Source organism: Mastigoproctus giganteus, chromosome 3, assembly GCF_048544385.1.
Source record: "Mastigoproctus giganteus isolate SK-2022 chromosome 3, ASM4854438v1, whole genome shotgun sequence".
Taxonomy (NCBI): Eukaryota; Metazoa; Arthropoda; class Arachnida; order Uropygi; family Thelyphonidae; genus Mastigoproctus; species Mastigoproctus giganteus.
The window spans coordinates 69,983,117-70,008,915 of NC_143577.1; the positions used below are offsets into that span (position 1 = coordinate 69,983,117).

Genomic DNA, 25,799 nt, shown 5'->3' on the forward strand with positions numbered 1-25,799 from the left:
GATATTGATGATGGTATATCAAGCTTAATGTCCAAGTTTGCAGACGATACGAAGGTTGGCAGGGTTGTCAAGGACACTACTGACACTATGCTACTGCAACAGGATCTGGAAAGGTTGAGCAGATGGGCTGAGAGGTGGCAAATGAAGTTTAATATTGACAAATGTAAAGTACTACATATGGGAAACAGCAACCCTAGAGCAACGTATCAACTCTGTGGTACTACACTGACAGTGGTAGAGAATGAAAGGGACCTGGGGGCGGTTGTGCAGGCAGATATGAAGTTTTCTGAGCAGTGCAGATGGGCTGCAAGAGTAGCTCATGGTGTATTGTCGATGATATATAGGAATTTTTCTATCAGGGATAAGGAGGTGATTATTTCCTTGTATAAGGCAATGGTCAGACCACACCTAGAGTACTGTATACAGGTCTGGAGGCCTCATTTCAAGAAGGATGTAGAGCTGCTGGAACGAGTACAGAGAAGGGCAACAAGATTAGTGAATGGAACAAAGGGGTGCTCTTACGAAGAAAGGCTTAAGTTTTGCAAATTACAGTGTCTGGAGACTAGGCACCAGCGAGGTGATCTGATAGAGGTGTATAAAGCCTTGAATGGTTTGAGCATGCTCAATGCTGATGGGATTCTTCCTCTTGCTCAGAATAATCACCTGAGAGGGCATAAATTCAAATTGATAAAAGACAGATGTAGGATAGACGTGAGGAAATTTGCCTTTAGCCAGCGGGTGGTTGGTTGGTGGAATAGACTTCCATCCCTTGTCGTGGAAGTTGATAGCCTAAATAAGTTTAAGGCTCAGCTGGACAGGTATTTCGAATGAACAGAGGGGTGAAGTGGAAGTGGTTATTTTTTATTTATTTATTTTATTTTTTTGGCTGATGCTGCATAAGCTTGCTTTCTTGCATCAAATGCCTCTACTAATGCTAATGCTATATTAAGGGTGGCAGCAAAGGAGGGCAAACCCTTAGCCATAATTATGAGAGCACCTTTGGATTCAGAAGTCCTGATGGACTGGAGATGTGCAAGTGTATCCCCAGTTCACAAGAGTGTAACACAGATAATTACAGACCTGTTAGCTTAACTTTTGTTCTTGGGAAAATAATGGAGTTTCTGGTTAAAGAAGTAATGCAGGATCATCTAGACAGGAATGCACTTATAATGGCAGTCACAGCATGAATTTGTTAAGGGGCGATCTTGTGTGATAAATCTGATTAGATATTATAATGCAGTAACAAAGGAATGGAATGCAAAAAATAATTTTGAGATCATATACTTGAATTTCAGGAAAGCTTTTGACACTGTTGCACATAAAAGATTGCTGTACAAATTTGAGCAGTGGGATAAGTTTACTGGATAAAGGGAAGGTTGAGTGGGAGAAGACAGAGAATGGTTTTTAATGGACACTGCCTTCATGGACTAATGTTATTAGTGGAGTCTCCCAGGGTTTTGTATTGGGGTTCAGCAATGGGTCCATTGCTGTTTTCTATATTTATCATTGATATTGATGAAGATACATCAGGCTTAATGTCCAAGTTTGCAGATGATCCGAAGGCTGGCAGGATTGTTAATGACAGTAAGCTACTGCAACAGGATCTAGAGCAGATGGGCTGAGAGATGGCAACTGAAGTTTAATATTGATTGTTTAATATAATTGTACAGTTATATGTGAAGTTTTAATATAATTGTGCAGTTATATGTGAAGTTTTAATATAATTGTGCAGTTATATGTGAAGTTTAAATATAATTGTGCAGTTATATGTGAAGTTTTAATATAATTGTGCAGTTATATGTGAAGTTTTCTGAGCAGCGTAGACTGGCTGCCAGAGCAGCTCATGGAGTTTGTGAATGATTTACAGGAATTTTGTTAGCAGGGATAAGATGATTATCCTCTTGTATAAGGCTGTTGTCAGACAACACCTTGAATACTGCATACAGGTCTGGAGGCCTCATTTTAGGACGGATGTGGAACTGCTGGAACGACAACAGAGAAGGGCAACGAGATTGGTGAGGGGATCAAAGGGTTGCTCTTACCAAGGAAGGCTTAAGTTCTGCAAATTGCAGCATCTGGAGACTAGGCACTTGCGTGGTGACTTGATTGAGGTGTATAAGGCCTTGAATGGTCTGAGAAAGCTCAATGCTGATGGGATTCTTCCTCTCGCTCAGATTACTCACCTGAGATAGCATAAATTCAAATTGAGGAAAGACAGTTATAGAATAGATGTGCAGAAATTCGCCTTTATCTAGTGGGTGGTTGATTGCTGGAACAAACTTCCGTCATTCTATGTGGGAGTTGATAGCTTAAATAAATTCAAGGAAGAACTGGACAAACTTTTGGAGTGAATGGGGATGAAATGGGAATTTGTTTTTGGTTGATGCTGTATAAGCTTGCTTTCTTGCATATATGCCTCTACTATTTCTGCAAGGCTGAGGCATAATGGTACAAAACAAAGTTCACCAACTCACCATACAAAACGCAACAGTAATTGATCCACCTACCACTCAATCACTGTGTGCTTAACCCCATAAGGCTGAATTTTTCCTGCGTAAATGGAATTCCTGGTAGAGTAGGATCCTCACATAAGAGCAAACACTTATATCTGTCAATTTCCCCTGTACTTTGATATTTGTTCACTCATTATTTCTGAAGTTTACAATTCCCATTCTCATTATAAGAATTAAATTTTGTTATTAAAATACAGTTTCTGATGATCTCTAGATGCATTCACATATATATGTGCTAAGCTGTTATCATCTTCACCATGTCCATCTGTCTGTGTGTAACAGAGAGGTTTCCAGTGGATGGATTTTCATGAAATTTTGTATTTGGACTTGTTAAAAATAAAATTGTTGAGCCAAATCAAATTTCATTAAAATTGAGCAAATAGAAATGACAATTATGTCTTTTTTTTGATACAATTTGATTGGAAAAAGAAATTCACAGATTAAGTGTAGTTTTGAGGTTTCCACGAATGCTTTACATGTATTGTTATGTAAGGCTGGTGAATGTGATGTCCCTTTTGAAGAGATACATATATACAGAGAGAAAAGAGACTTAAGAAAAAAGAATAACGTGGGAGTAGAGTAATAAATATTATACAGTTGTAAATAAACTAAATGGCTAAGTTTAGAGAAAGTAAAGCTATAGAGTTTTATTAAGTTCTCTATAAATGTTATAATCTTAATAATTAATTGATAAGGAGAATACTTTATTTACTTTTCATTTCTTTTAATCTGTCATGAATGAAAATGAAAAAAATCATTTAATTTAAAAAAAAATTGAGTGTGCCTGAAATGTAACATACTGCATATATTAGATGACTTGTTTTCGTTATTTTCTTTTTATCGTATTATATCCGTGCTTATTATAATTGAGTTAAATTGTATTAACAAAATATCGTAGTATTTGCTCTGTATGAGTATATACAAGGTAGTTCTTCCATTTGCCGCCTCCGTAGCCAGGTGGGAAGGAGCAGCAGTGCGTAGCACACGCTTCTTGATTAGACCGGGGTTCGAGCCCGTCACCACCAAATACGGAGGATGAGGAAAGGTCAGGGAATGACCACCGCATTTCCCGGAGCAATATGGCCTTAGTTGCTAATGCTCCTAAAAACCAAACAACAAACAAACAAACAGTTCTTACATTTTGTACGTAAGTGACATTTTGTGGCTGACAGCTTGAGTTTAAAATGCCTAATCAACATTAAATACATTATATTCTGTATTCACAGTAGCAGAGGTTTGTGGCCAGTGTAGTCATAATGCATTATGAAAGAATGAGAGAATGTGGTAAACGTAGTACATTGTATAGGTTTTCACTTAAGGTGTATCATAAAAGAGATCTCTCATCTGTTCCAGCTCTGTGTCAGTCAAAGGATTTTGGGAAACAACAACCCAAGAACATAAGCACTGGGATGGAGTAAAGTTGAAAGGTGTAAATAGTAGACTTGGATTTATGATACAGCTAGACATGAAGGTTACTGTACTCTGTAAGTAGGTGGCCAGGAAGACACATGATATGTTATTACATGGTTATTTACAATCCCTTTGAATCTAGGAAGAAACGGCTTATTGTTCCATTATACAAATGATAAAGCACATTTGGAATATTGTATTTAGGTGTGGAAGTTACATCTGAAACAAGATGAGTTTCTTGAAAGGCCAAAGATTGGAAACTTGCCTGGTGAGAACAGCAGAGAGAGAGAGAGAGAGACTATGAAGATGTGGGTTACAGAGCTTGCTTGGTGACTAGATTTTGGGGAGGAAGGGAGAGTTGGAAATGATGGAATTTTCACATTGAAATGAAACACAGAAACCAGGATACGTAAATAAAAAATGTTTTGGAAAAACTGATAGACTAGGATCAGGAAGTTTAAAATTATTTCAGTTATCAACAATATTTGTATTGTTGATAACTGAAATTTTATCAACTATTATTAGTTAGTTCATTAAGTTATATTATATATATATAAATGATAGCTTTATATTTATTTACTTTCTTATTTCATTTCATTATAACTTTTAAAGCTATTCAAATATAAATCAGGTGGTAGTAGTGGGTTTGATGTGCTAAAGCTGTGCCTATACCACCATCTATATTTTATTTTCCTTTTTCGGTCTATATATGTAAGCATTAAGCTTACATTATGTTGGTGGTATGGCTCTGCTCTGGAGTGCTGGTCTGTTCTATAGTTTATTTTTTGCTGCATAAGGACCAACGCTATGCAAATCCTCTGCATTTGTGGATTGATCGGGGGATGGAGGGGTGGTTTGGTCCTTCGATTGGTTCACCTTTGCGACGATTTGTCTAACAATTGAAATGCAGCAATTCCATGACCATTATTAGCCTCATGGTCCTCTGTCGATATGGGGCATAATGGTCAGTCTATTATTTTGTTACTTTGTTTTATTTTAGTAGTTAGTTTTGTCCTGTTTTGGTGATATTTCACGTCTCTCGGAACTGGTACCTTACAAGAGGGGTGCTGCTAAATTATTATATAATTGGCTTTATATTTTAAATTTTAAATGGATTTATTATTAATTGGGTTTAATTTAATTTCTAAATTATTTGGAAACTTTCGGCTACAGTTTCAGTCTTGTTACCTTTACTTTTCCCCTCCCTGACTGTTTAATTTTTATGTTAATTTTTCGCTCTACAGTTTTGCCATGCTACTGGCATATGTATTAATTTGACTTTTATTTGTATTGGCAGTTTTTTTTTTGTTAATGCCTTGCATCTTTTAGCCTATGCTAATACTAAACTGTGGTGCTACATCCTGCACTTGTTGCCACACTAAGTTATCCATCTTAGTGTATACTTCATAGTCATACATAGTGCCCAATGCCACCATAGGTAGAAGTTTCTCACAATCTCTCATATCCAGTCTATTATTGTGGAAAGTGATGGCTGAATTTTTGCACACTTACTAAGTGAAATATGGAGGATATAGAAGATTCCATAGCATCCATAATGACATGTGGGTGCTATGGCATCTTCCAGGAGTTTAGAAGTAGTGATTATTAGTGTTACCTATAAGACAGGTAGCACATAGGACCCAATGAGATGATTACTTAAGGGAGTATCATCTATGACAGTATAGCGAGCTTGTCACTTATCGCTATTTGAAGAGGTCTGAATTGAAATTTCTATCAAAAGCTTGAACAATTCTTAGACCTGTATTTAACCCTATCCTCTCTGCCTGATATCAGCTAACTACAGCCTGTGGTTAGCTGATATCAGGCAGAGGGAGTAGGGTTCTCCTGTTAGTTATTTCAAGTTTTTCAGCCTGGACAGCATGCAATTTGGCCTCTAAGCGCGCACACACACACACACACACACACACACACACACACACACACACACACACACACACACACACACACACACACACACACACACACAGCCATGACCAAAGTCAGGTGCATCAGTTCAGATGCTATGCTGGTTGGATGTTTTGGAGTATCAAAGTTGGTTGTTTTGGGGGTATATACACTGGTGTTTAAAGAAAGTGCATCACCTAGGAATTTCACATTTCTAACCTTTTTCGCGATGGTATGCTACATTAATGACTAGCATCACAAATAGAAATATAAATAAAAGATATTTATTAATAGTTAAGGCAAAGCTAAGTAATATATGACAAGTGCTCTCAAAATATTGCAAAATAAGCATTTGCAACCTTTATACAACAGTTTTGGTAAACACGACAATTACAGCTGAAATGTTATCAGAATTTGCTTCAGTTTATCACTTTAAATGGAAAACAAAATGAAAAGTTCACCAGGCGCAAACGAATATAATATTTAGTTGAACCGCCTCTGGCCTTGTTGACAGCAGCACACAGTCAAGGCATTGACAAGATCAATTCCTGAAGATAATCAACTGATAGTTTGTGGTTCCAAACACGGATTATGGCTTCCTGAAGTTCACGAAGGGTCTGGTTTCTTTCTGACAACTGCAGATTCCACATGATGCCAACAATTCTCTATAGGATTCAGGTCCGGGCTATTTCCTGGCCAGCTAACAGTTGTAATGGACCATTCTTCCAACCATTTTTTCACCTGTAACAAATGTAAACACATTACTGTTGAACCTTTAATGCAGAAATGAAGCTAAAGTAACTACAGTTGTGCCTACTTACACTTTTCACCCAATGACAAGGAGCAGAGTCATCCTGAAAGATGCAGTTACTTGGCAGGTTGAAATGGTCTCTAATGGTTGGCAGTAATTTGCCTTCCAATATAACCAGGTATCCATTGGCATTTACGGCACATTTTATAAACTGCAGGCGGCCTACTCCGCAATACGAAATGCACCCCCATATTATTTGGCTGGTAGGGAATTTCACTGTAGACACCATACAGTCTGGATGATATTCTTCACCACATCTACGGCCAATTGTTTGTCTCCCATCAGAGCCATGCAGGTTGAATTTCTTCTCATCTGAGAAAATAACTGACTTCCACTGCTCGGGGGTCCATTTGACATGCTCCTTACATCATAATTGGGCCTTTTTAATTTTTTGTGTGAGGAAGGGCTTCTTCTTTAGGATGATGGGCTACAAGTCCATTTTTGAAGAGGCATCTTCTGACTGTTACTGCACTTGCTACCACTCCTGTTTGTCCTTCCCATTCTCTTTTCAGCTCAGACGAAGAAGCTTTACGGTTTTTAAGGCATAAGTGCTTCAAAACGCGGTCCTGTTTTGGTGTAGAGACTCATTTTCATCCGGTTCCTTTTTTTCCTATCAGCAGAATCAGTATTCTTGAGTTTGGAAAGAAATCTACTCACTGTCAACTGATTACAAGACACTATAAGCAATATGATGGGAAGAACATCCTTCTTCATGTAAAGCGACAATAGCATTCTTTCTTTGTGGCATCAACTGCACGTAACTCTCCATCCTGACACAAGCAAGGAATCACTGCAACTCTTGCAGAGCTCGTGCACAACTATTGGCTTTTTATTAATAATTAATCTATTCAAAGTTATCCCCACCTTACCAATTTTAATTGACAACCATGGAATGGAATGTACATTTCCTTCTTACGTGCATATTTTAATGGGTTTAAATTAATTTCATGTTTAATTTTTAAATTTAAATTGAACCAAGACGTCAGTAATGATTTAGTACAAGTAAGTCTCTCACTCTTATTAACTATGTGTCTTCTATAACTCATCACATCCAAGCGATTCATCAAGAGGTGAGTCCTAGAAATTAAGGGGTGCTACTTTAATATACTTTGTCTTGCATTATTAAAAAAATAACAATTCCTTTAGTTTAAAGATTTAATTGCAGATATAGAATACTCTGTATAATTTTTTTTTTTTTTTTTTTATGAAAACCCCAAACACGAGAGGTATCAGAACCTATAGTACTTAGTACCGTGCTTGGGTTGGAGGTTGAGAAGACGAAAGAAGATATTTGTTGATATTGGACTTGAACTTCTGTAGACTGTAATTTTCAGGAAATACGTATGAAGGAAGATTGTTCCAGAAAACAGCAGTTGAATGAATGAATGAGGAAGATGAAAAGTTGGTTCTGTGAGTTTGAAGTTGGACAGTAAATGGATGTTGGCTGGTGGCAGCACGTGTTCGGACTGTTTTGGAAGAGAGAGAGCGGGAATTATAGAAGCCAATTCAGAAGAACAGTGCCCATGGAAGTATCTGTAGAAAAGGCATGCAGCAGAAACAGTACATCTATAAGACAGCGAGTGGAGAGACTCTGTTAGAGATGAATTATTAATTAACCTAACTGCCCTCTTCTGAATGGAATTTAGAAGCCTGAGAGAGGTTTTGGGGACACCGCCCCAGATGTGGGAACAATATTCCACGGTAGGGCGGATTTGTGATTTGTATACAGAGTGAACAGCTGTTTGGAAGAAAAATAATGCCAAGAGCAAAAGAGAAAACCAAGTTTTTTAGATGCAGATGAAGCAATATTTGTAATGTGCTTGTGCCAAGAGAGAGATTAGAAGTCAGGGTAATCCTCAAAAGAGATATATCAACTTGCCTAGAAATCGGAGTGTCACCAAAGATAAGCATAGGAGCAGAAGAATCCTTTTTGCGAGATAGAAGACAAGACTGAGTTTTAGAACGATTGAAATCAACTAAGTTGTCTTTGCCCCACTGGAGAATTACCTGGGGATCAGCATTTAAGGAATTGGTAGCAGATATTCAAGAAGTTTGAAGCTGATTGAGCAGGGCAAGGTTTCTCAAAATGGAAAGTGGAATGCAATGTGCAATCATTGGCAAAACAATGGATATGGATAATCTGACTGTAACAGAAATGTCACTTATATTTTTCAGCACATTAAATATACTTAAAATAAAGCTATGAACCATGATAGAAAAATAAGATATGAAATTAGGCTTTTTAAGCCTTTGAAAGTCAGCTTCTTTGGCTTTCAAGCCTTTAAAGGTTATTTTGTGCAATTTTTGGGTTTACTTGTTTATTCTGGATCATAACTATTATAAATAGTTATGATCCAGAATAAAGATCACAATATATCATGATAGGCAGTGCATTTAATATTTTTCTGTATATGCATTCACCTCCCTGCAAGATGGCTTGCAGAAACACTTGCAGTGATATAGATAATTCTCACGACAGTCCATCAATGCTGTATCTTAAGGCGCCTCCGTAGCCAGATGGGAAGGAGCAGATTAGACTGGGGTTCGAGCCTGTCACCACCAAATACGGAGGATGCGGAAAGGTCAGGGAATGACCACCGCATATCCCGGAGAAATATGGCCTTAGTTGCTAATGCTCCTAAAAACCAAACAACAGTAACAGCTGTATCCTAATATGTATTTACAGATGTGTTCCAGTGGATTGAGTGTGCTTGTGATCTTTTCACTCACCTGCTGCATTCATTGTTCTTGTGGCCCAGGAGTACTCTTTTTGTCTAGTTCACATTAAGAAATAGTCATGGGTTTGTTATGCAGTGATTTGGATTCCTCAACGTACATTGCCAGTCAGCCTCTGCTGAATTCTTGTGGTACTACCCACAGATCAGATGTATGTCATCATACTTGCACACACGATAAAGATATCATTATAAATAGTCATTTCAGTTGGGGAGGGGAATAATGAAAATCAGTTACAGCCTGTTTGGATTCTTTGGGCCACAAAGTTTATGCTGCTGAGCAAAAAATAATGCATTTGATGATCCATGTTTGTTAGATTTTTTTTTTTTACTCTCGGGGTTCTCTCCAAAAAGAGAATATATTGAATTAATAATTACACTGTTTACACTGCCTGTACATAATCACTGTATGTAATAAACATTATTATTTTTATCTTTTGTAGGTATTTGAACATAATTTTGTTCATGGAGATCTCCATCCAGGAAATATTCTTGTTGAAAACTATCATTTGAGTTCAAATGGTCAACTTTCTGTAGATATGCATCCCAGGCTTAAATCAATTGATTTATTTGATTCTGTTTTGATAGATTATGATAGCAAGATCAGCAAACCTAAAATAGTAATTCTGGATTGTGGTTTAGTATCCACATTACCCAAGGATGACTTTCTGAAATTTTACAAAGTTTTCAGAGCAGTAGTGTTGGATCAGGTAAGATTACATCAATAATTGTTCTTATAATCATAAACCTTAATACAATATATATACTACTGAGTTCATAAACAAAGTGTGTACAGTGTAACCTAAATATAGTGCAGTTTGGGAGATATCTTTAAACCTGTGCTATAAGCTAATTGCATTATAGCTGAAAATGAAATTTACCTAATTTTTTTCTTTAAACAGATATGCAGTAACTAAGAGAGATGAACTATTAAGCAAGCATTTTTATAGTAAGAAAATTTATTCTGCATGATTTTTTAAAAGCGTTACTATTTTGATGCTAGTGGACTTGAATAGGTTAATTAATCAGCAAATGCAATGCTGTGGGGGGGATTAAAAAGTTTGTGGCCTGAGTATGAAATGGCAGCGGTACAGTATTAAAAATTTTTCACTTAACTTGTTATTATTTGAAGTGTATAACACTTCAAATAGTAACCCACCAAGTTTCATGCAGTTTCAATAAATTCTTTTTTTAATTACATGCCCTGAGGGCAAGAAAGTTGTGTGAATGAGGAAAGATGGACAAAATTGGTCACCATGCAGCCATCCAGTATTTGGGGAAGAAAGGGAATAACACCAAGGGCAGTTCATGAAGATATGGTTACAACACTGGGGGAGGATGTCCCTTCCTATTCCATAGTTAAGAAGTCACAGAAGAATTTATATAATACCTGCTATATAAGACCTGCAATATCTATCACTCCAGAAGTTCTTGACAATATGCCTGATCTGGAGATGTATGATCAACGAGCGAGTGACAGTTTTCTACATTGCCAGTATCTTGGACATCTCATCTGTACGTACATATTACATAATAACAGAGGTTCTTGCTATGAAAAAGGTGTCAACAAGATGGGTCCCAAAGTTGTTAACAGCAGATCCAAAATGCACAAGACTTGTCAAGGCAATTGAACATTTGTATCTTTTTTTTTTTTTTTTTTTTTTTTTAGGCCTCCGTAGCCGAGTGGGCAGGAGCGGGAGTGCAGTAGCACACGCTCTTTGAGTAGACCGGGGTTCAAGCCCCTGACTGCTGAATACGGTCGATCTGTCAACCCGCATTGGACCAGCGTGGCAGATTATGGTCCATTTCCCTCAGCATGAATTGTTGAGGAGGCTTCCATCCTGCAGTGGGTTGATAATGGCTGCACTTTACTTTTTTTTTTTTATCATTTTTAAGCAAATCCATTAAATCTCCTTGCGAAGTTTGTGACCATGGATGAGACATGGATCCATCACTTTCAGCCAGAATGATGAACAGGCCAAACAGTTCTTCCCTTCTAAAGAAAGCTTAGTTGATTCCTTCTGCTGGCAAAGTGATGGCATCGGTTTTTTGGGATGCTGATGGAGTGTTGCTAATGGATTACCTCCAGAAAGACCAGACAGTCTCAGGGTCATATTACACAGACCTTTTGAGGTATTTGTGTAAAAATATCAAAGACAAATGTCAAGGAATATTCAGCAAAGGAATCTTATTCAAAGGTGCCTGCTCACAAGTCTGTTATTGCCATGACTGCACAGCATGAATGAGGTTTTGAAATCTCAGATCGTTCCCCCATATTCAACAGATCTAACACCGTCGGACTTTCACCTGTTTCCTAATTTGAAAAAAATTCCCAGCTGGCATCCATTTTCCCACTGACAGTCGTGTCATTGTTGCAGTGGAGATGCATTCCTGGAGGCTTAAGAGAAAACTTTTGATGTGTAAACAAACATCGTTGGCGACACCTACTAAATTTCGGACCGTAGTAAAATCAATTTGTCATGATTTTGCGATGCAAAAATGACATCATTTGATGTCATTTCCGTTTCATAACAGGAAAACAAAGTTGGGAGAGGATCATGGGAGGCAATCTTGGATGTGATCACACAAAGGATCATGGAAGGTGATCTTGCAGATCACCTACTAAATTTCGGACGGTAGTAAAATCAATTTGTCACTATTTTGTGATGCGGAAATGATCCAACATTTCCATTTCATAACAAAGAAAAACGGAGTTGGGAGAGGAGATTGTGCAAAGGATCATGGGAGGTGATCTTGGATGTGCTCAGAGCTGGCATAAACCAACTGGTTGCAGAAAAATGTTTATGATTCGGGGCATACCACTTAGGTGGCTTTGGGCTAACCATTGCCACCCATGGCAGAAACCTTTTGGTAACCAGAGAAATGGATATCTCGAGGGCATGTATGAGGTAGAATCTTTTGCTTTCATTGGTCATTCTCATTAAGTTTCAGAAGTCCTCGTAGGTCATCAAGTTTTTGTGTTTCTTTGCAATTGCACTGAGTCGGTTGAGTGTGGCGAGCTTCATTCATCATTCATTCTTCATTGGATGATTGTAAAACATTTTGAAAGGGGTCTTCTTCTCACAGTACAAGGCTATGGAGGTCATTACCGCATGCTTCGTCAGGGTCAACTTCGTCATTGTCTCAACATATCGTCTTACATATTATCGTTTTGCGAATGTCCAAGTCTGATTCATACAATTTACGATCTAGTATGAGCTCTTCATTGTTGTCATGGACCTTGACATATTTCATCTTTGACAGTATCTCTGTTTCCTTATTACAAAATGGAATGTGCAGCATTACCATCTTGCGCTTGTACTCATTGAGATCCCGAGCCATGTCATAGTTTCGATAGCATATTTTGTGTGGATACTGTCGTTTCTTGTAGCACTGCATGTGTAATTTGTGACAAAGCATAATAGAGTAACATGATCCAACATGATAGTATGGTTATAACAAGTACTTTTTTTGGGACGGTACACAATGGTACGGCATACTGGCACCTTTATTGACAGTGGCTTGTAACATTTGGATACAGTACACTTTGAAATTTGTAATATTCCATAAATTTTTTCACGTTTACCTACTATTCAAATAAGCTTAAAGTTATTTAACTAAATTTCGTTTTTCACTGTCTATTGTTAAGATATTTTCTATATAAAACATAAAACTTTATAATCATTTTTAGAATTCTAAATTACTCAGTTGGATTTCTGTTTAACAAACTCCTTTTATTGTTTTTTTTTGAATTCCCCTTGGAAATTACATTTAAAATAGTTTCCTTTGAGCGAAGAACATTTTCTTATAACTAATGGCTTAGGAGAGACTTAACTGGGTGTCCACTGTTCACACTTCTGGCCTTTAGGAAATTATTGCTGTTGCTAAGCAAGAATTGAGAGAGTTAAAGGGATTACCATTCTACAACTTAGGGAGCCGACCGGGCTAGCCGGGTAGTAACCCAAAGATCGCTGGTTCGAATCCCACCTTGGGCTTGGATCAAAGTACTGCAAAAACCTTGGGAGGTGCATTATGGCCACAGAAGCCGATGCACCAACAACTACCCAAAAAAAAAAAAAAAAAAAAAAAAAACCCCAACTTAGGGGTACCTGGTAAAACCTATCCGACTACCTGTCTCACATACGGAGAAGTTGCACTGGTCAACAGTGAGCAGATCAAGGGGTATTCCCAATGTACTCTGGCCCACCTTCTACTGCAATGGTATCCAACCTTTTCCCGTACAGGGACCATATTCAAAGTTAGATTCCTTTCTTCCTTTCAGGGGCTGTACTGAGTGATTCGACAAAAAATTAGTGCGTTACATTTTCCATATCTTGTTACGTGTAAAAGGAAGTTTCTGTTTTCAAGTTACTGTTTTTTTATTTTCAGGCTATATGTAAAAAATGCAAATTCCCAACACTTTTATGTGCAATAAATCTATGTCACTAATTTATTTTTTAGATTTTATTAAAATTATAAAAATACAACTTTCTTTTGTTTTCCAAAAAAAAACCTTACTTTTGCCTTTAAATGCTCACTTTAGAAAATTTACAACTTGAAAGGATCACTGCTTAAGATGAATATAAGGTGAATAAATAAAAATAACAATACACTTAAAATTTAAAATATTCGAAAATTTTATTAAGTACAAAATATGATTACATTTACTAAACAAAACACTTAATGAGAATCTTTTTTTGATAATTAGCAAAATTTAAAATGCTGTAATCACTTTTCGTGCAGGCCATAGGTTGGACACCGCTGTGAATCAACTGTAAATGCCCGTTCGAGCATTAGGAGAGAGTGATTTACTTTTACCCTGACAAATAATCACTTGTTATTTCATGGAAGTGCATTATCCACATTTTTTTGTAAATTTTTCCTATCTCTGTTTACATGGTCACAGTAGCTGAATATCTGAATGACAACATTTTGGACGGTAAAAGAAAAGAAAAATTCAAATTTAAGAACTAGTGACAATATCGATGACGAGAGAAGGAAAATGAGGACAACGAAAGTATTAAACCTTCTAAACATGAAACGTTGGCATTTGGTGTGAATGAAGTTAGAAAATTGTCAATTAGACTTCAGTTAAATGAAAGAGATACAATTCATGGATTTCGAGAATACCTAATCGAAAAGACAGTTTCAGAAAAATTGAAGAGCATTTAATGAACACTGAATACGATACCAATTTCATCAAGTGAATGTGAACGAGGATGACAAAAACGAGGAAGATTCTTTGATGACAAAAACAATTTCTTTGCTACTATTTCTTAAAATTGTAGGCCCACCACTGACACACTTCGATCCAGTAAATATGTTGATTCGTGGCTGCTTCGGAAACGTCATTCAGCAACAGACACAAACAAGAAAAGAAGTCTGCATAGTGTGTTGAATGAAAACTCAAAAATTTGGAATATTCTATAAAAACTTAATTATGAAATTTTTTTTACTAATTTTTACTTATTACTTATGTTTTACACATTTTACTTTTTTTTATCTTTCTACACATTAAAATAATTTTCCTCCTAGTGATATTTTTCAGCAAATGGGAGAAGAGGGATGCGGGTAATACGTAACAAATACTAAAATATGTAACAAAAGCTTGTTTTACTGTGGTAAAACAAGCTTTTGTTTAAGCATGTTCATGCTAGATAAACCTTGTGCACATGCTTTGTTTTTCCCTTTGTTTATCTAACATGGCCACGTGGTACCATTCTTGATTTCCATTAGCCTTCAAAACAGCCTGAATTCATCTAGGCATGGATTGAACAAGATGCTGAAAACATTGTGCAGGAATGGAGTACCATACAGGCATGAGTGTCACGCAGTTCCTTGAGACTTAACAGAGGTGTAGGCCTGCAGCGAAAGCCCTTTCCAGCTCATCCCAAAGATGTTCAATAGGATTGAGATCTGCAGACTGAGCGGGCCACTGCAGCAAAGAAAAGTCATTGTCATGTTCCTGGAATCAGCGATTCGAGCTTTGTGCACTGGCGCATTATCCTTCTGGAAGTAACCACGTGACTGAGGATAAACTGTCAACATGAACGGATGCACTTGGTCAGCAACGACGTGAATCTGTGAGTATCAATGGACTCAACATGTGCCAAGAAAATATTCCAACCACCTTGCACAGTAGTCGTCAGACATAATGGGTCCATGGATTCATGTTGTTTTCGCCAAATTCTGAGCCTTCCATCAACATGATGCACCAGGAACTTCGACTCATCAGACCAAGCAACTGTTTTCCAATCCTCGATAGTTCAGTGCTGGTTTTGCTGTGTCTACAGGAGGCATGCTCTCTTGTTCTTCAATTGATAACAAAGGTACGCGATATGGCCGTCGGCTGTTGTAGCCCATTCGCGACAAAGTGCAACTAGTGGTCTGTTGCGATATTTTGTTCTGTGCACCAAGGTTGTATTCTGATGTGATGTGCGACATTGTGGCCCATCTGTTTGTTTGCACAATTCTAGCCATCCTCCTCTGACCTCTCTCATCAACAAGTGATTTTCTTCCACAGGAGTGCCATTGAGAGGATGTTGTCTGTTTATTGCACCATTCTCGATACATCCTCGAAACTGTGGTGCATGAGAAGTTCAGGAGAACTGCTGTTTCAGAGATGCTTTGTCCAGCACATCTTGCACCTACTACCATGCGACGTTCGAAGTCCGTTAGATCACTCCTTTTCCCCATTCTTGTTACGGTTTGTACACTTAACTGATACTAGAAAGTATTCTACTGCATTTATATAGACGACTGTGGTCATGTGACTTGTAACGTTGTGGGACAAGCCATTTGTGTGCACAATTAGGGGTGTACCTAATAAAGTGGCAGCACAGTGTATGCTTCATTAATCAGGGTTTCATAAGTTCATGTTTCTCCTTTACAACTAGCCAACAAAGAAGCTGTTATGCTTTTATTACTTATTTTACAACTACAGAGCTGGCCCATGGGGAAAGCCATTGACAAAAAAAGTGTGATAGTAAATAAAAATGTCAAAAAAATATATAGATACATTTTTTTAAAGGGGTGAGAAAATACCTGGAGTCACCATTCTACAGTTGGCATGATACCACACAGCTGAAACTTTCAATGAAAACACTTTCATTAAAAGTTATTGAGAGTCACAGCTGTGTAGACGAAGAGCTGGACATCACTGAAGGTTGTGTGGGGTCTTAAAGACCTTGTACAATAAGCTCCATGTTAAATTGTGAATAGTGCACCTCAATAGTTGTTGATAATCATACAAACATGCTATCAGGACAACTCGTGGGGCTTTGTGAATGATATACAGGAACTTTGACAGCAGGGATGAAGGATGTCGCTATCCCATTATAAAAGACAGTGGGTACAATTACACATCTTGAGTATTGCAAACAGGAACAGTAACCTCATTTTAGGAAGAAAGTTGATCTGTTAGATTGGCTGCAGAAAAGGGCAATGAGATTAGTGAGGGAACAAAAGGGTAATCTTACCAAGAAAGACTTCAGTTCTGTATATTGCAGCATCTAGAAACTAGGCACCTGTGAGATACTGATAGAGATGTTTTAAGGCTTTGAATGGAACAAGTAAACCTAATGTTGACGGCATCCTTCCTCTTGCTCAGACAACACACGAGGGGCGCAGAAATTTAAACTGAGGAAGGATGGTTGCTGGATAGATGTGTTGAAATTTGATTTCACGCAGTAGGTAATATATTGACACAAACTTTAATCTGGTTTTGTGAAAGTGGGTAATTTGAAGAAAATTTAAGGAGGAACTAGACAAATTAAAAGTATCAGACAGTTGTGGGAAGTTTGTTTTTTTTTTTTTGCATTCTTACATCATTCGCCACTTCTCAGACCAATACATTTATTTTGGTTCCTTTTCTTTAAGATGGCATCTTAATAAAAAGAAATTTGTAAGCATTACATATATGAACTTGAAAACCAGAAAAAATTATCCAATAGAATTTCTCAATATCATCCAGTATTTTAATTCAAATTAAAAACAATGTTATTTTCTCCTGCCATTTTGATGGGCATTTAGTAAAAGTAAGGGATGAAAGATCAGAAATTTAATGTAGGTATAAACAGTAGCATGCTGATTTTAATTATAAATAAAAAATTAATGATAATCATGTTATACGAGTTCTGTTTCTGATTTGCTATTGGTGCCTATCAAATCGGCTGATATTTACATTACAAGTGTAAAATTGGTTTCATCAAGCATGAAGTATACTAGCCTCTCCTGACATTGTTTAAAGGTTTCCACAAATCACATTGCTGATTGCAAACAGTGAAAATTTTTTTTAATAGGGTGAAAAGGTGGCTGAACTCTTCTTAAAGTATTCAGTAAATGAGTGCACAGATCCTGCAGCATTTAAGGCTGGTGTGAAGAAGATAATTTCTGATGCTAGATTAAATACTCTCTCTTTAAAATCAGTAAGTCTGCTTTTCTTTGCTTTCTTTTAAGCAGTAGTACATTTTTCTCTAAGAGGAAAAACTGATATATCTTTAAAAAGACTAATTGTGGGTGTTCAGATTAATTTACAACAAAACTTTTTTAAAACTTTGCAAGAGGCTTTAAAAACAAAGGTACAGTCAGTTCTGCTATAATGTGTTACATGTGTTCCTAAAATTTTCTGTTATGGCATTTCATGCATTAAAAACAAAAGGGCTTACGGGAAAAATGGAGATAGGGGCAGAGCACTCAGAAAAAAAAGAAAAAGAAAAAAGAAGTTCAGTGTGGTAAGTAAAACACTAAAAAAAGTTAGAAACCCAATAAATTTGCTAACACAGGCATAATCATCTTAAATTTCTAATAAATATTACAGTAAATATAGCACTGTAATATATACATACTAATTGATGTTTCTGTTCACTGATAATTTTCTTTTTTTTTTATTATAAAATTTAAAACAGTAAAAAAGATAAGCAATCAATAATGATGAAAATGGCACACACAAACTGCACAAGTGAGACAAGTTTACAAAGCTTAAAAAATAGGAATGAAGAGAAGATTCTGAAATTGTTTTTTTATGTGATTGGAGATTTCATGGAAGGGGTAAAGCATTTCACCATAAATTTAAAACAGTAAAAAAGATAAGCAATCAATAACAATGAACACGGCATGCACAAATTTCACAAGTGAGATACACAGTAACGATTTCGTGTATTAAAAATAGGAATGAAGAGAAGATACTGAAAATTTGTTTATTATATGATGAAGATTTTGTGGAAGGGGAAACACATTTCACCATAATAACGTAAAAAAGCCACAGAATTCCAGCTATCGGTATTATTGCAAATGCAATAAGATTGAGTTTACTACCTGTTTACCAATAGATTGCACTAACAGAAAAGCCCAATAAAACGGGACCTGCAAATTGTTTTATGGTAGTGACCTCCAGAAATGGACTCCTCTGCTCACACCTCATGAAATTTTTGTTTGAACTGAAAAATGTGAGCTTCTGAAAACATGAGTCGGCCTACAATACCTTGTGAATACAGTGAATCACAACGGTGTGTCTCCAACCAATACAACTACAGTAAATAGGAAATATATCTCTCACACGTTTGACATTTTTTAAGCTTCGTAAACTTGTATGTATTGCTGTGCAGATTGTTACATTCAGCTTGGTGCTGGGTTTTGTGTTCACCAGGTGTTACTTGCAAACGATATATTAGGGAACATTGTTCCCTAATATATCAGTCGCGTTGGAGCAAATTTGCATTGTCAAAATGCATGTTATAGCAGAACTGACTGTATCAATGATATCAACAAAAAATAAAGACCGTATATCTTGGAATTTTATGATGTGGCATGAACCATGGGGATTATTTCTGTTTGTGCCGAAATCACAATTAACATTATAATTATTAGCTCTGTACAAACAGAAATAACAATCTATACTAGAAATAAGTGGGACATTTCTTATCCAGACCTTCCATCTGCAGTGAGACCAATAATAACATGCAGAATTCTGATTAGGCCAATGATTCTACAGAGATTCTGGGATCCATATTCAAAGCCAAGAATTTGCTTTCTCATATTCTGTGTTACAGAATCCATGAGAGACAGTTTTTTCCATTTTGGAGATCTAATGGTCTGCTGCAGTAGTATTGTTGTTGTTGTTGTGGATTAATATGCAACTTAGAAATTGCCTATCAACAGTCACTGTGGGGAACATTTCAAAATCTCATGGGCAGACCGGAATGTTTAATGATATAGCTTCTTAAAGGAAAAATGGGTTGGAAAACTGCTAGCTTTGGTGGGGGGGATACACAGACTAATAGATTAACAGTAGCCACTGGCAGAGATGAAACTGAATCTTCCACTGTTTCTACTGGAATGAGCAGCAGCCTGGAAAACAAGGTGCCAAGAATTTCTGAGACTGCTAGGAGTCATTGTGGAACAAGTTTTTTGTTTGTTGTTTTGGTTTTTTTTTTAAGGAGCATTAGCAACTAAGGCCATATTGCTCCGGGATATGCGGTGGTCATTCCCTGACCTTTCTGCATCCTCCGTATTTGGTGGTGACGGGCTCGAACCCCGGTTTAATCAAGAAGCGTGTGCTATGCACTGCTGCTCCTTCCCACCTGGCTGCAGAGGCGCCTGTGGAACAAGTAAATACATGGGTTGTGTTAGGGTAGCTAAGAATAAGAACAGGCACATGTATACTTGCATGTACACCAGTGCTAGGAGTGTAGTAAATAAATATGAGAAACAGTGTCACACAGATATAAGGAATGCAGAATTGGAATTTGTGGAGTACAATGTGTACAGGAAGGGAGGAGGGGTTATACTATTAGTTAAGAAACACAGAATCTAAGGAAGTGCATCCATTGAGTGAGTTTGGTGTGACATAGGCACTGGGAAAGCAAAATTGAGAGTAGGAGTGTAATATAGGCCTAATGACTCTGATGAACAGCTGTACAGAGAAATAGATTGGGCCAGTAAATTAGATTGTCTTATAATGGGAGATTTTAATTTCCCAGATATTGACTGGAACTTGTGGGTTGGTCATTCACACACTAGCAAGGCTTTTGTGGATTTATTGGATGATTGTTTGGGAGGCAACCAGAGGGAGTAATACTCTTGATCTGATTATTAATAGTGATTCTTCATGCATTAATAATGTGCAGATAAAGGAACCACTAAGTAGCAGTGATCAGTGTGCTGATATGGGATTTACTCAAATAGGTAACTACCATCAGGGGTAAAGGGAAGGGTTTTGCTTTTGTAAAGGTGACTATGGATGCTTGAGACAGTTTTTAAATTCTATACAGTGGGACCAACAGAAAATTCTAAATGAGAAGGATTCAAAGAATTATTCTTGGAAGCTACTCTGCTTTCATACCAACTAAGAAATATTATTCAAGGTTTAGGCCTAAATGGATGTCAGATGAACTAATGAAACATGTGGCAGAGAAGAAAAATGCATGGGATACATAAAAATTACCAGGTGACACAGAAGCCTGTGGAAGATATAAGCTGGTCTGTAATCAAGTCACAAAGGCAGTTAGGCAGGCAAAGGCAGATTACAAGAAATCTTTGGCAAAGGATGCAAATAAAAACAGCAAAGAGATCTTTACTTATGTAGAAAACTCTAGAAAAAAAGGGGATGAATCAGATTGGTCCACTTGATATCGATAGTTCAATTGTTGATGATACAGCTCAGGTAGCTGGATCATCTGACCACTCTCATCAACAAGCGATTTTCTTCCACAGGAGTGCCGTTGAGAGGATGTTTTCTGTTCGTTAACAAACTAAATGAGTATTTTGCATCTACATTTACACATGAGGAGTTATTCAGGGAGGGGAATACCAGAGGTCTATTAAACTATGGTAGTGAGTTAAATGTTCACAATATTACGTTAATACACCAGCCGTTGAGTTAAAACAATTTAATACTGTATATATACAAACAATACAGAGAATACTGTAACAATCTATTTACAATAACTGTTTGCGAATAAAATAAAATACAAAATTTTAAAATACAATAAAATATATAAGGTTAAAAGCGTTAAAACTGTACAATTGTAGCTTTCAGGGGAGTCCACCTCCTTTCTCAACAAGAAATAACACTTGCGCAGCACATCCTGCAGGTCTGACATCTGCATCTGACAATAATACTATGAATAGGGATAGGGGTGTGGCTTCACTTCACCCCCTTTTTGAGGCTATAGTTCTCTCACAGGATGAGCGTATCTGTTTATGCTCATCTGGGGGAACACATGAGTGTCATACAGACCACAGAGTTTAATAAGTCCGCTGTTGCTGAATATTTTTGGGAAAGCCAGCACTAGGTCACCCCAGAAAATGGTGTCATCTTTGATCGGGTGTATAGATTCTGGGACTGCAAGTGGCTCGAGAGCTTGTGGATTTGCTCGTCTGATAATAATACTATGAATAGGGATAGGTGTGTGGCTTCACCCCCTTTTTGAGGCTATAGTTCTCTCATAAGATAAGCGTTTCTGTTTACCACGTTCCCGAGCTGCTTCCGGTTCTGGGGCATGTGTAGGAACTTTTGTTCGTGCGCCTGATCAACCACGTGTGCCATGAACCTGATAATCCCGAAATACCCTTGCAATGCGTTCTGTAAGGCCTGGATAGTAGAGAATGTAAGCTGTGGTAACCGGAAACAGCCAATTCTCTATGGATAGACTCCACTCCTCTACTATATTTATCCACGACCCTCTGGGGGTAACCGCATTTCATGAGGTCCACTGCAATTCGTGAAATTTCTTTCTCTTTCTCCTCAGAGATACTACAGTGGGTCCCAATCCTATCAAATAGTGCCTTAGCGATGTTATTCTTATGTTGCCTAGTCTGTGTTGACCTGTAGTGGGTATACTGGCTCCGGCACATTGGTTTCTTATAGATTGTGGCTTTAAGCCTGGAGCCATCTCTGTGTACTAATACATCTAGGAATGGGAGGGAACCACCTGCTTCTACCTCTGAGGTAAACTATAAATGGAGAAAAACTGTTGAGAAGACTAAGCTCATCTTCCTCTCTCCCCTTTTGAACAATAGTGAACGTGTCATCTATGTATCTTAATCACTTACGCATAGAGAACTCCAATCCTTCAAAAATCCTATTTTCTAATTCCTCCATGGCTAAATTCGCCACAATAGCACTAACAGGAGAACCCATAGCTGTGCCGTGAACCTGCTTATACATCACCCCTTGAAATAACATAGTACTTGAGAGACACAATTCTACACCACAACAAATATCTTCGATGTTTAAATGAGACCTAGCACTTAAAGTGTCATCTTTCTGTAGGGCCATTTTAACACATTGAACCCCATGTGTTATAGGAATACATGTAAACAATGACACTACATCCAACGATATCATAAACTCATTCACTCCTATAGTCTGACTCTTAACAAAACTTACGAATTCTTTACTATCTTTAACAACAAATACAGATCGTCCCACTATAGGGGCAATCATCTTTGCCAAAAATCTAGACATAGCATCGGTAGAGCTACCAATAAAAGAAACAATGGGTCGTAAAGGGGCCCCACCCCTACTTTGTGTTTTTGGTAGCCCATAAAATCCGGGAAGCTGACACCCTGTTGCATGCATAGACCAAAACATTTCTTTTGAGATCTTCTCTGTCTTTAACCAGAGTTGCAAAATCTTATTGACACATCGTTCTAGACCAGCTAATGGATTCCTCCAAATGATCTTATATGTGGCACTATCTTGTAACAAATCTAACGCTTTCTTATGATAATCTTATTTTCTTAATACTACTATTGATCTATCCTTATCCACTGCTAACACTACAATTTCATCATTTTCAATTAATATTAAGGTTAGGAGCCACCGTTTTTGCCTGGCATAGAATGGCGGAAGTCTTTGTATGAATTTGATTGGCTAGACTCCGATAATTTACTGATTGCCCTTTCTATGCCCATCTCAGCCCACGAGCATAGAAAGATAGCCATGGGCATTTCTATGCCCATGGCTATCTCTTCCATCATGCAGTATGATTGATGACTTTTGAGGGTATGATGAACATTGTGGCAAGATCCAATATTCCTTACATTTTGAGGGTACAGCTCTAAAATGGTGTTCGCAGGCCGGCCTCTAGTTAGTACACCGGACCGAACCTATTGGTAACTCTCTAGGAGGCTTCAGGATCAGCTAGTGTATAATCTTGCTACCTCTACTCTGCCAGATAGTGACTGGAGGGAGCCCGAGTAGTGTGTATGCGGGGAGCATTGTCGATGCCACGTTATGTCAAGGATCTGGGTATATTCTTACCATATGTACGTCATATCCAAAAATTTCATTACTTCATACAGCATGTCCCACCAACTTTTTCTTACTATTGAATACACCATGAATTGTCAAGCTAATAGAGCAAGCTTATCTTCGAAAAGATCTAAACCTCCCAAGCACTTCCTAATTCATTTCACAAATATATGTGGTCTCAATTCTAATCTGAACGATGTCCATTTCCACTTGCAGTCTGCCAAACCCCATGTACTTTTTCTGACAGAATCTCAGTTATCAGTTGATTCAACTACTGCTCATCTCAGATGCCCAAATTATTCGTTGTTGATTCCTTTTGACTCAAAGGTGATACTTGTGCATATGTCCGTTCTGATATTCTCTGTCAAAAACTTGGCAATTTGGAATCTCCTCTGCTTGATCTTCTCTGGCTTAAAATCTCTCTACCTCATTGTGTCAAATTCATCTGTTGTCTCTACCGTTCTCCCAACTCCACTAATCACTTGGAGTTCTTTGACTTCCTCTCTTTTCAACTTGACTTTCTCCAGTCCAACTTTCCTAACAGTGAGGTAATTTTCCTTGGTGATTTTAATGTTCACAACTCCAGCTGGCTTCCGTTTTCTAGTCACACCGACCCAGCTGGTCGAGATGCTTAGGCTTTTGCAATTACTAATGACCTTGCACAGATTGTTCATTTACCTACAAGAATACCGGACAATGCTAATCATACAGCCAATATGCTTGATCTTTTTCTCACAAACAACCCTTCTAAGTACATGGTCGAAGTGAGAGGTACTTTAGGCACTTGGTGATTGTCTCTTCTCCAATGGAACCTTTATCTCATGGCTATTCCCAGCCTCGTGTTGTTTGGCATTACATGCAAAATGGGATGACCTGCGAGACTTCTTTTCCTTGGTCGGATTACTGTTTCAAAACTTCTGAGTCACCGTTTGCTCAGATCGTGTCAGTGAAATTATTCTTGCAAGAATGGAATCCTTTATCCCACACTCCACTTTAAAATCTTGTCCTTTATCTAAACCTTGGTTTTCTAATAAATGTGCTAAGGCTGTTCAAGAGAAGAATGTTGCATATCGTAATTGGCGTGTTTCTAATTCTCCAGTTTCATTTTCTGCCTACACAAAAGCTTGCAACAATTGTAAAGTAGTTATTAATCAGTCCAAACTAGAGTTTGAACAGGCTAAGAGTAGAAAACTTGCTTCTTACCCTAATGGTAGCCGAGCATTCTGGTCTCTTGCCAAAGCTACTGGCTGCAACTTTTGCTCATCTCTGCTCCCACCTCTGTCCAAACCAGATGGTTCTGTTGTCACTTCAGCCAAGGATAAAGCTGACCTGTTAGCATCCCATTTTCTTCCAACTCATGTATTACTGATCTTGGAAAAACACCTCCCACCATTCTTCAGTCAATGCCTCCTGTGGTCTTCCATCACAAGGATGTCAGAAGGATTTTGACAAATCTCGATGCTAAGAAAGCTCCAGGTCCTGATGGTATTTCTCCACTTAGAGCTATTGTTCCGAATTTAGCCATGGAGGAATCAGAAAATAGGATTTTTGAAGGATTGGAGTTCCCTATGTGTAAGTGGAAAAGATATGTGGATGACACATTCACTATTGTTTAAAAGGGGAGAGAGGAAGATGTGCTTAGTCTTCTCAACAGTTTTTCTCCGTTTATAATTTACCTCAGAGGTAGATGCAGATGGTTCCCTCCCATTCCTAGATGTAATGGTATACAGAGATGGCTCCAGGCTTAAAACCATAATCTATAAGAAACCAATGTGCCGGAGCCAGTATACCCACTACAGGTCGGCGCAGACTAGGCAGCATAAGAATAGTGTCGCTAAGGCACTATTTGATAGGATTGGGACCCACTGTAGTACCTCTGAGGAGAAAGAAATTTCATGAATTGCAGTGGACCTCATGAAATGCGGTTACCCCCAGAGGGTCGTGGATAAATATAGTAGAGGAGTGGAGTCTATCCATAGGGAATTGGCTGTTCCGGTTACCACAGTTTACATTCCCTACTATCCGGGCCTTACAGAACGCATTGCAAGGGTATTTTGGGATTATCAAGCACACTGTGTGCAGTTTCCAGCTCGGAGATTGCACACAGTAGTGTCGCAAGTTAAGGACCCCATACTAAGGGATTCTAGAAGTGGGGTTATATACGAGAT

General features: G+C 37.8%; 2 protein-coding genes across 2 annotated transcripts in view; one reads left to right on the forward strand and one right to left on the reverse strand.

Moving 5' to 3' along the window:
• Nucleotides 1–25,799, forward strand: part of LOC150088067 (putative aarF domain-containing protein kinase 2) — a 105,686-nt gene that overhangs the window by 73,278 nt on the left and 6,609 nt on the right. Inside the window, exons 7-8 of the mRNA XM_090369320.1 lie at nt 9,818–10,084; nt 17,675–17,800. Of these exons, the coding sequence (XP_090225446.1) occupies nt 9,818–10,084; nt 17,675–17,800 (393 nt within the window). The remainder of the gene's footprint in view (nt 1–9,817; nt 10,085–17,674; nt 17,801–25,799) is intronic.
• Nucleotides 17,200–25,799, reverse strand: part of Spase22-23 (Signal peptidase complex subunit Spase22-23) — an 85,673-nt gene continuing 77,073 nt past the window's right edge. The window contains exon 6 of the mRNA XM_090369321.1: nt 17,200–17,259. The gene's annotated coding sequence lies outside the window, so the exon portion shown is untranslated. The remainder of the gene's footprint in view (nt 17,260–25,799) is intronic.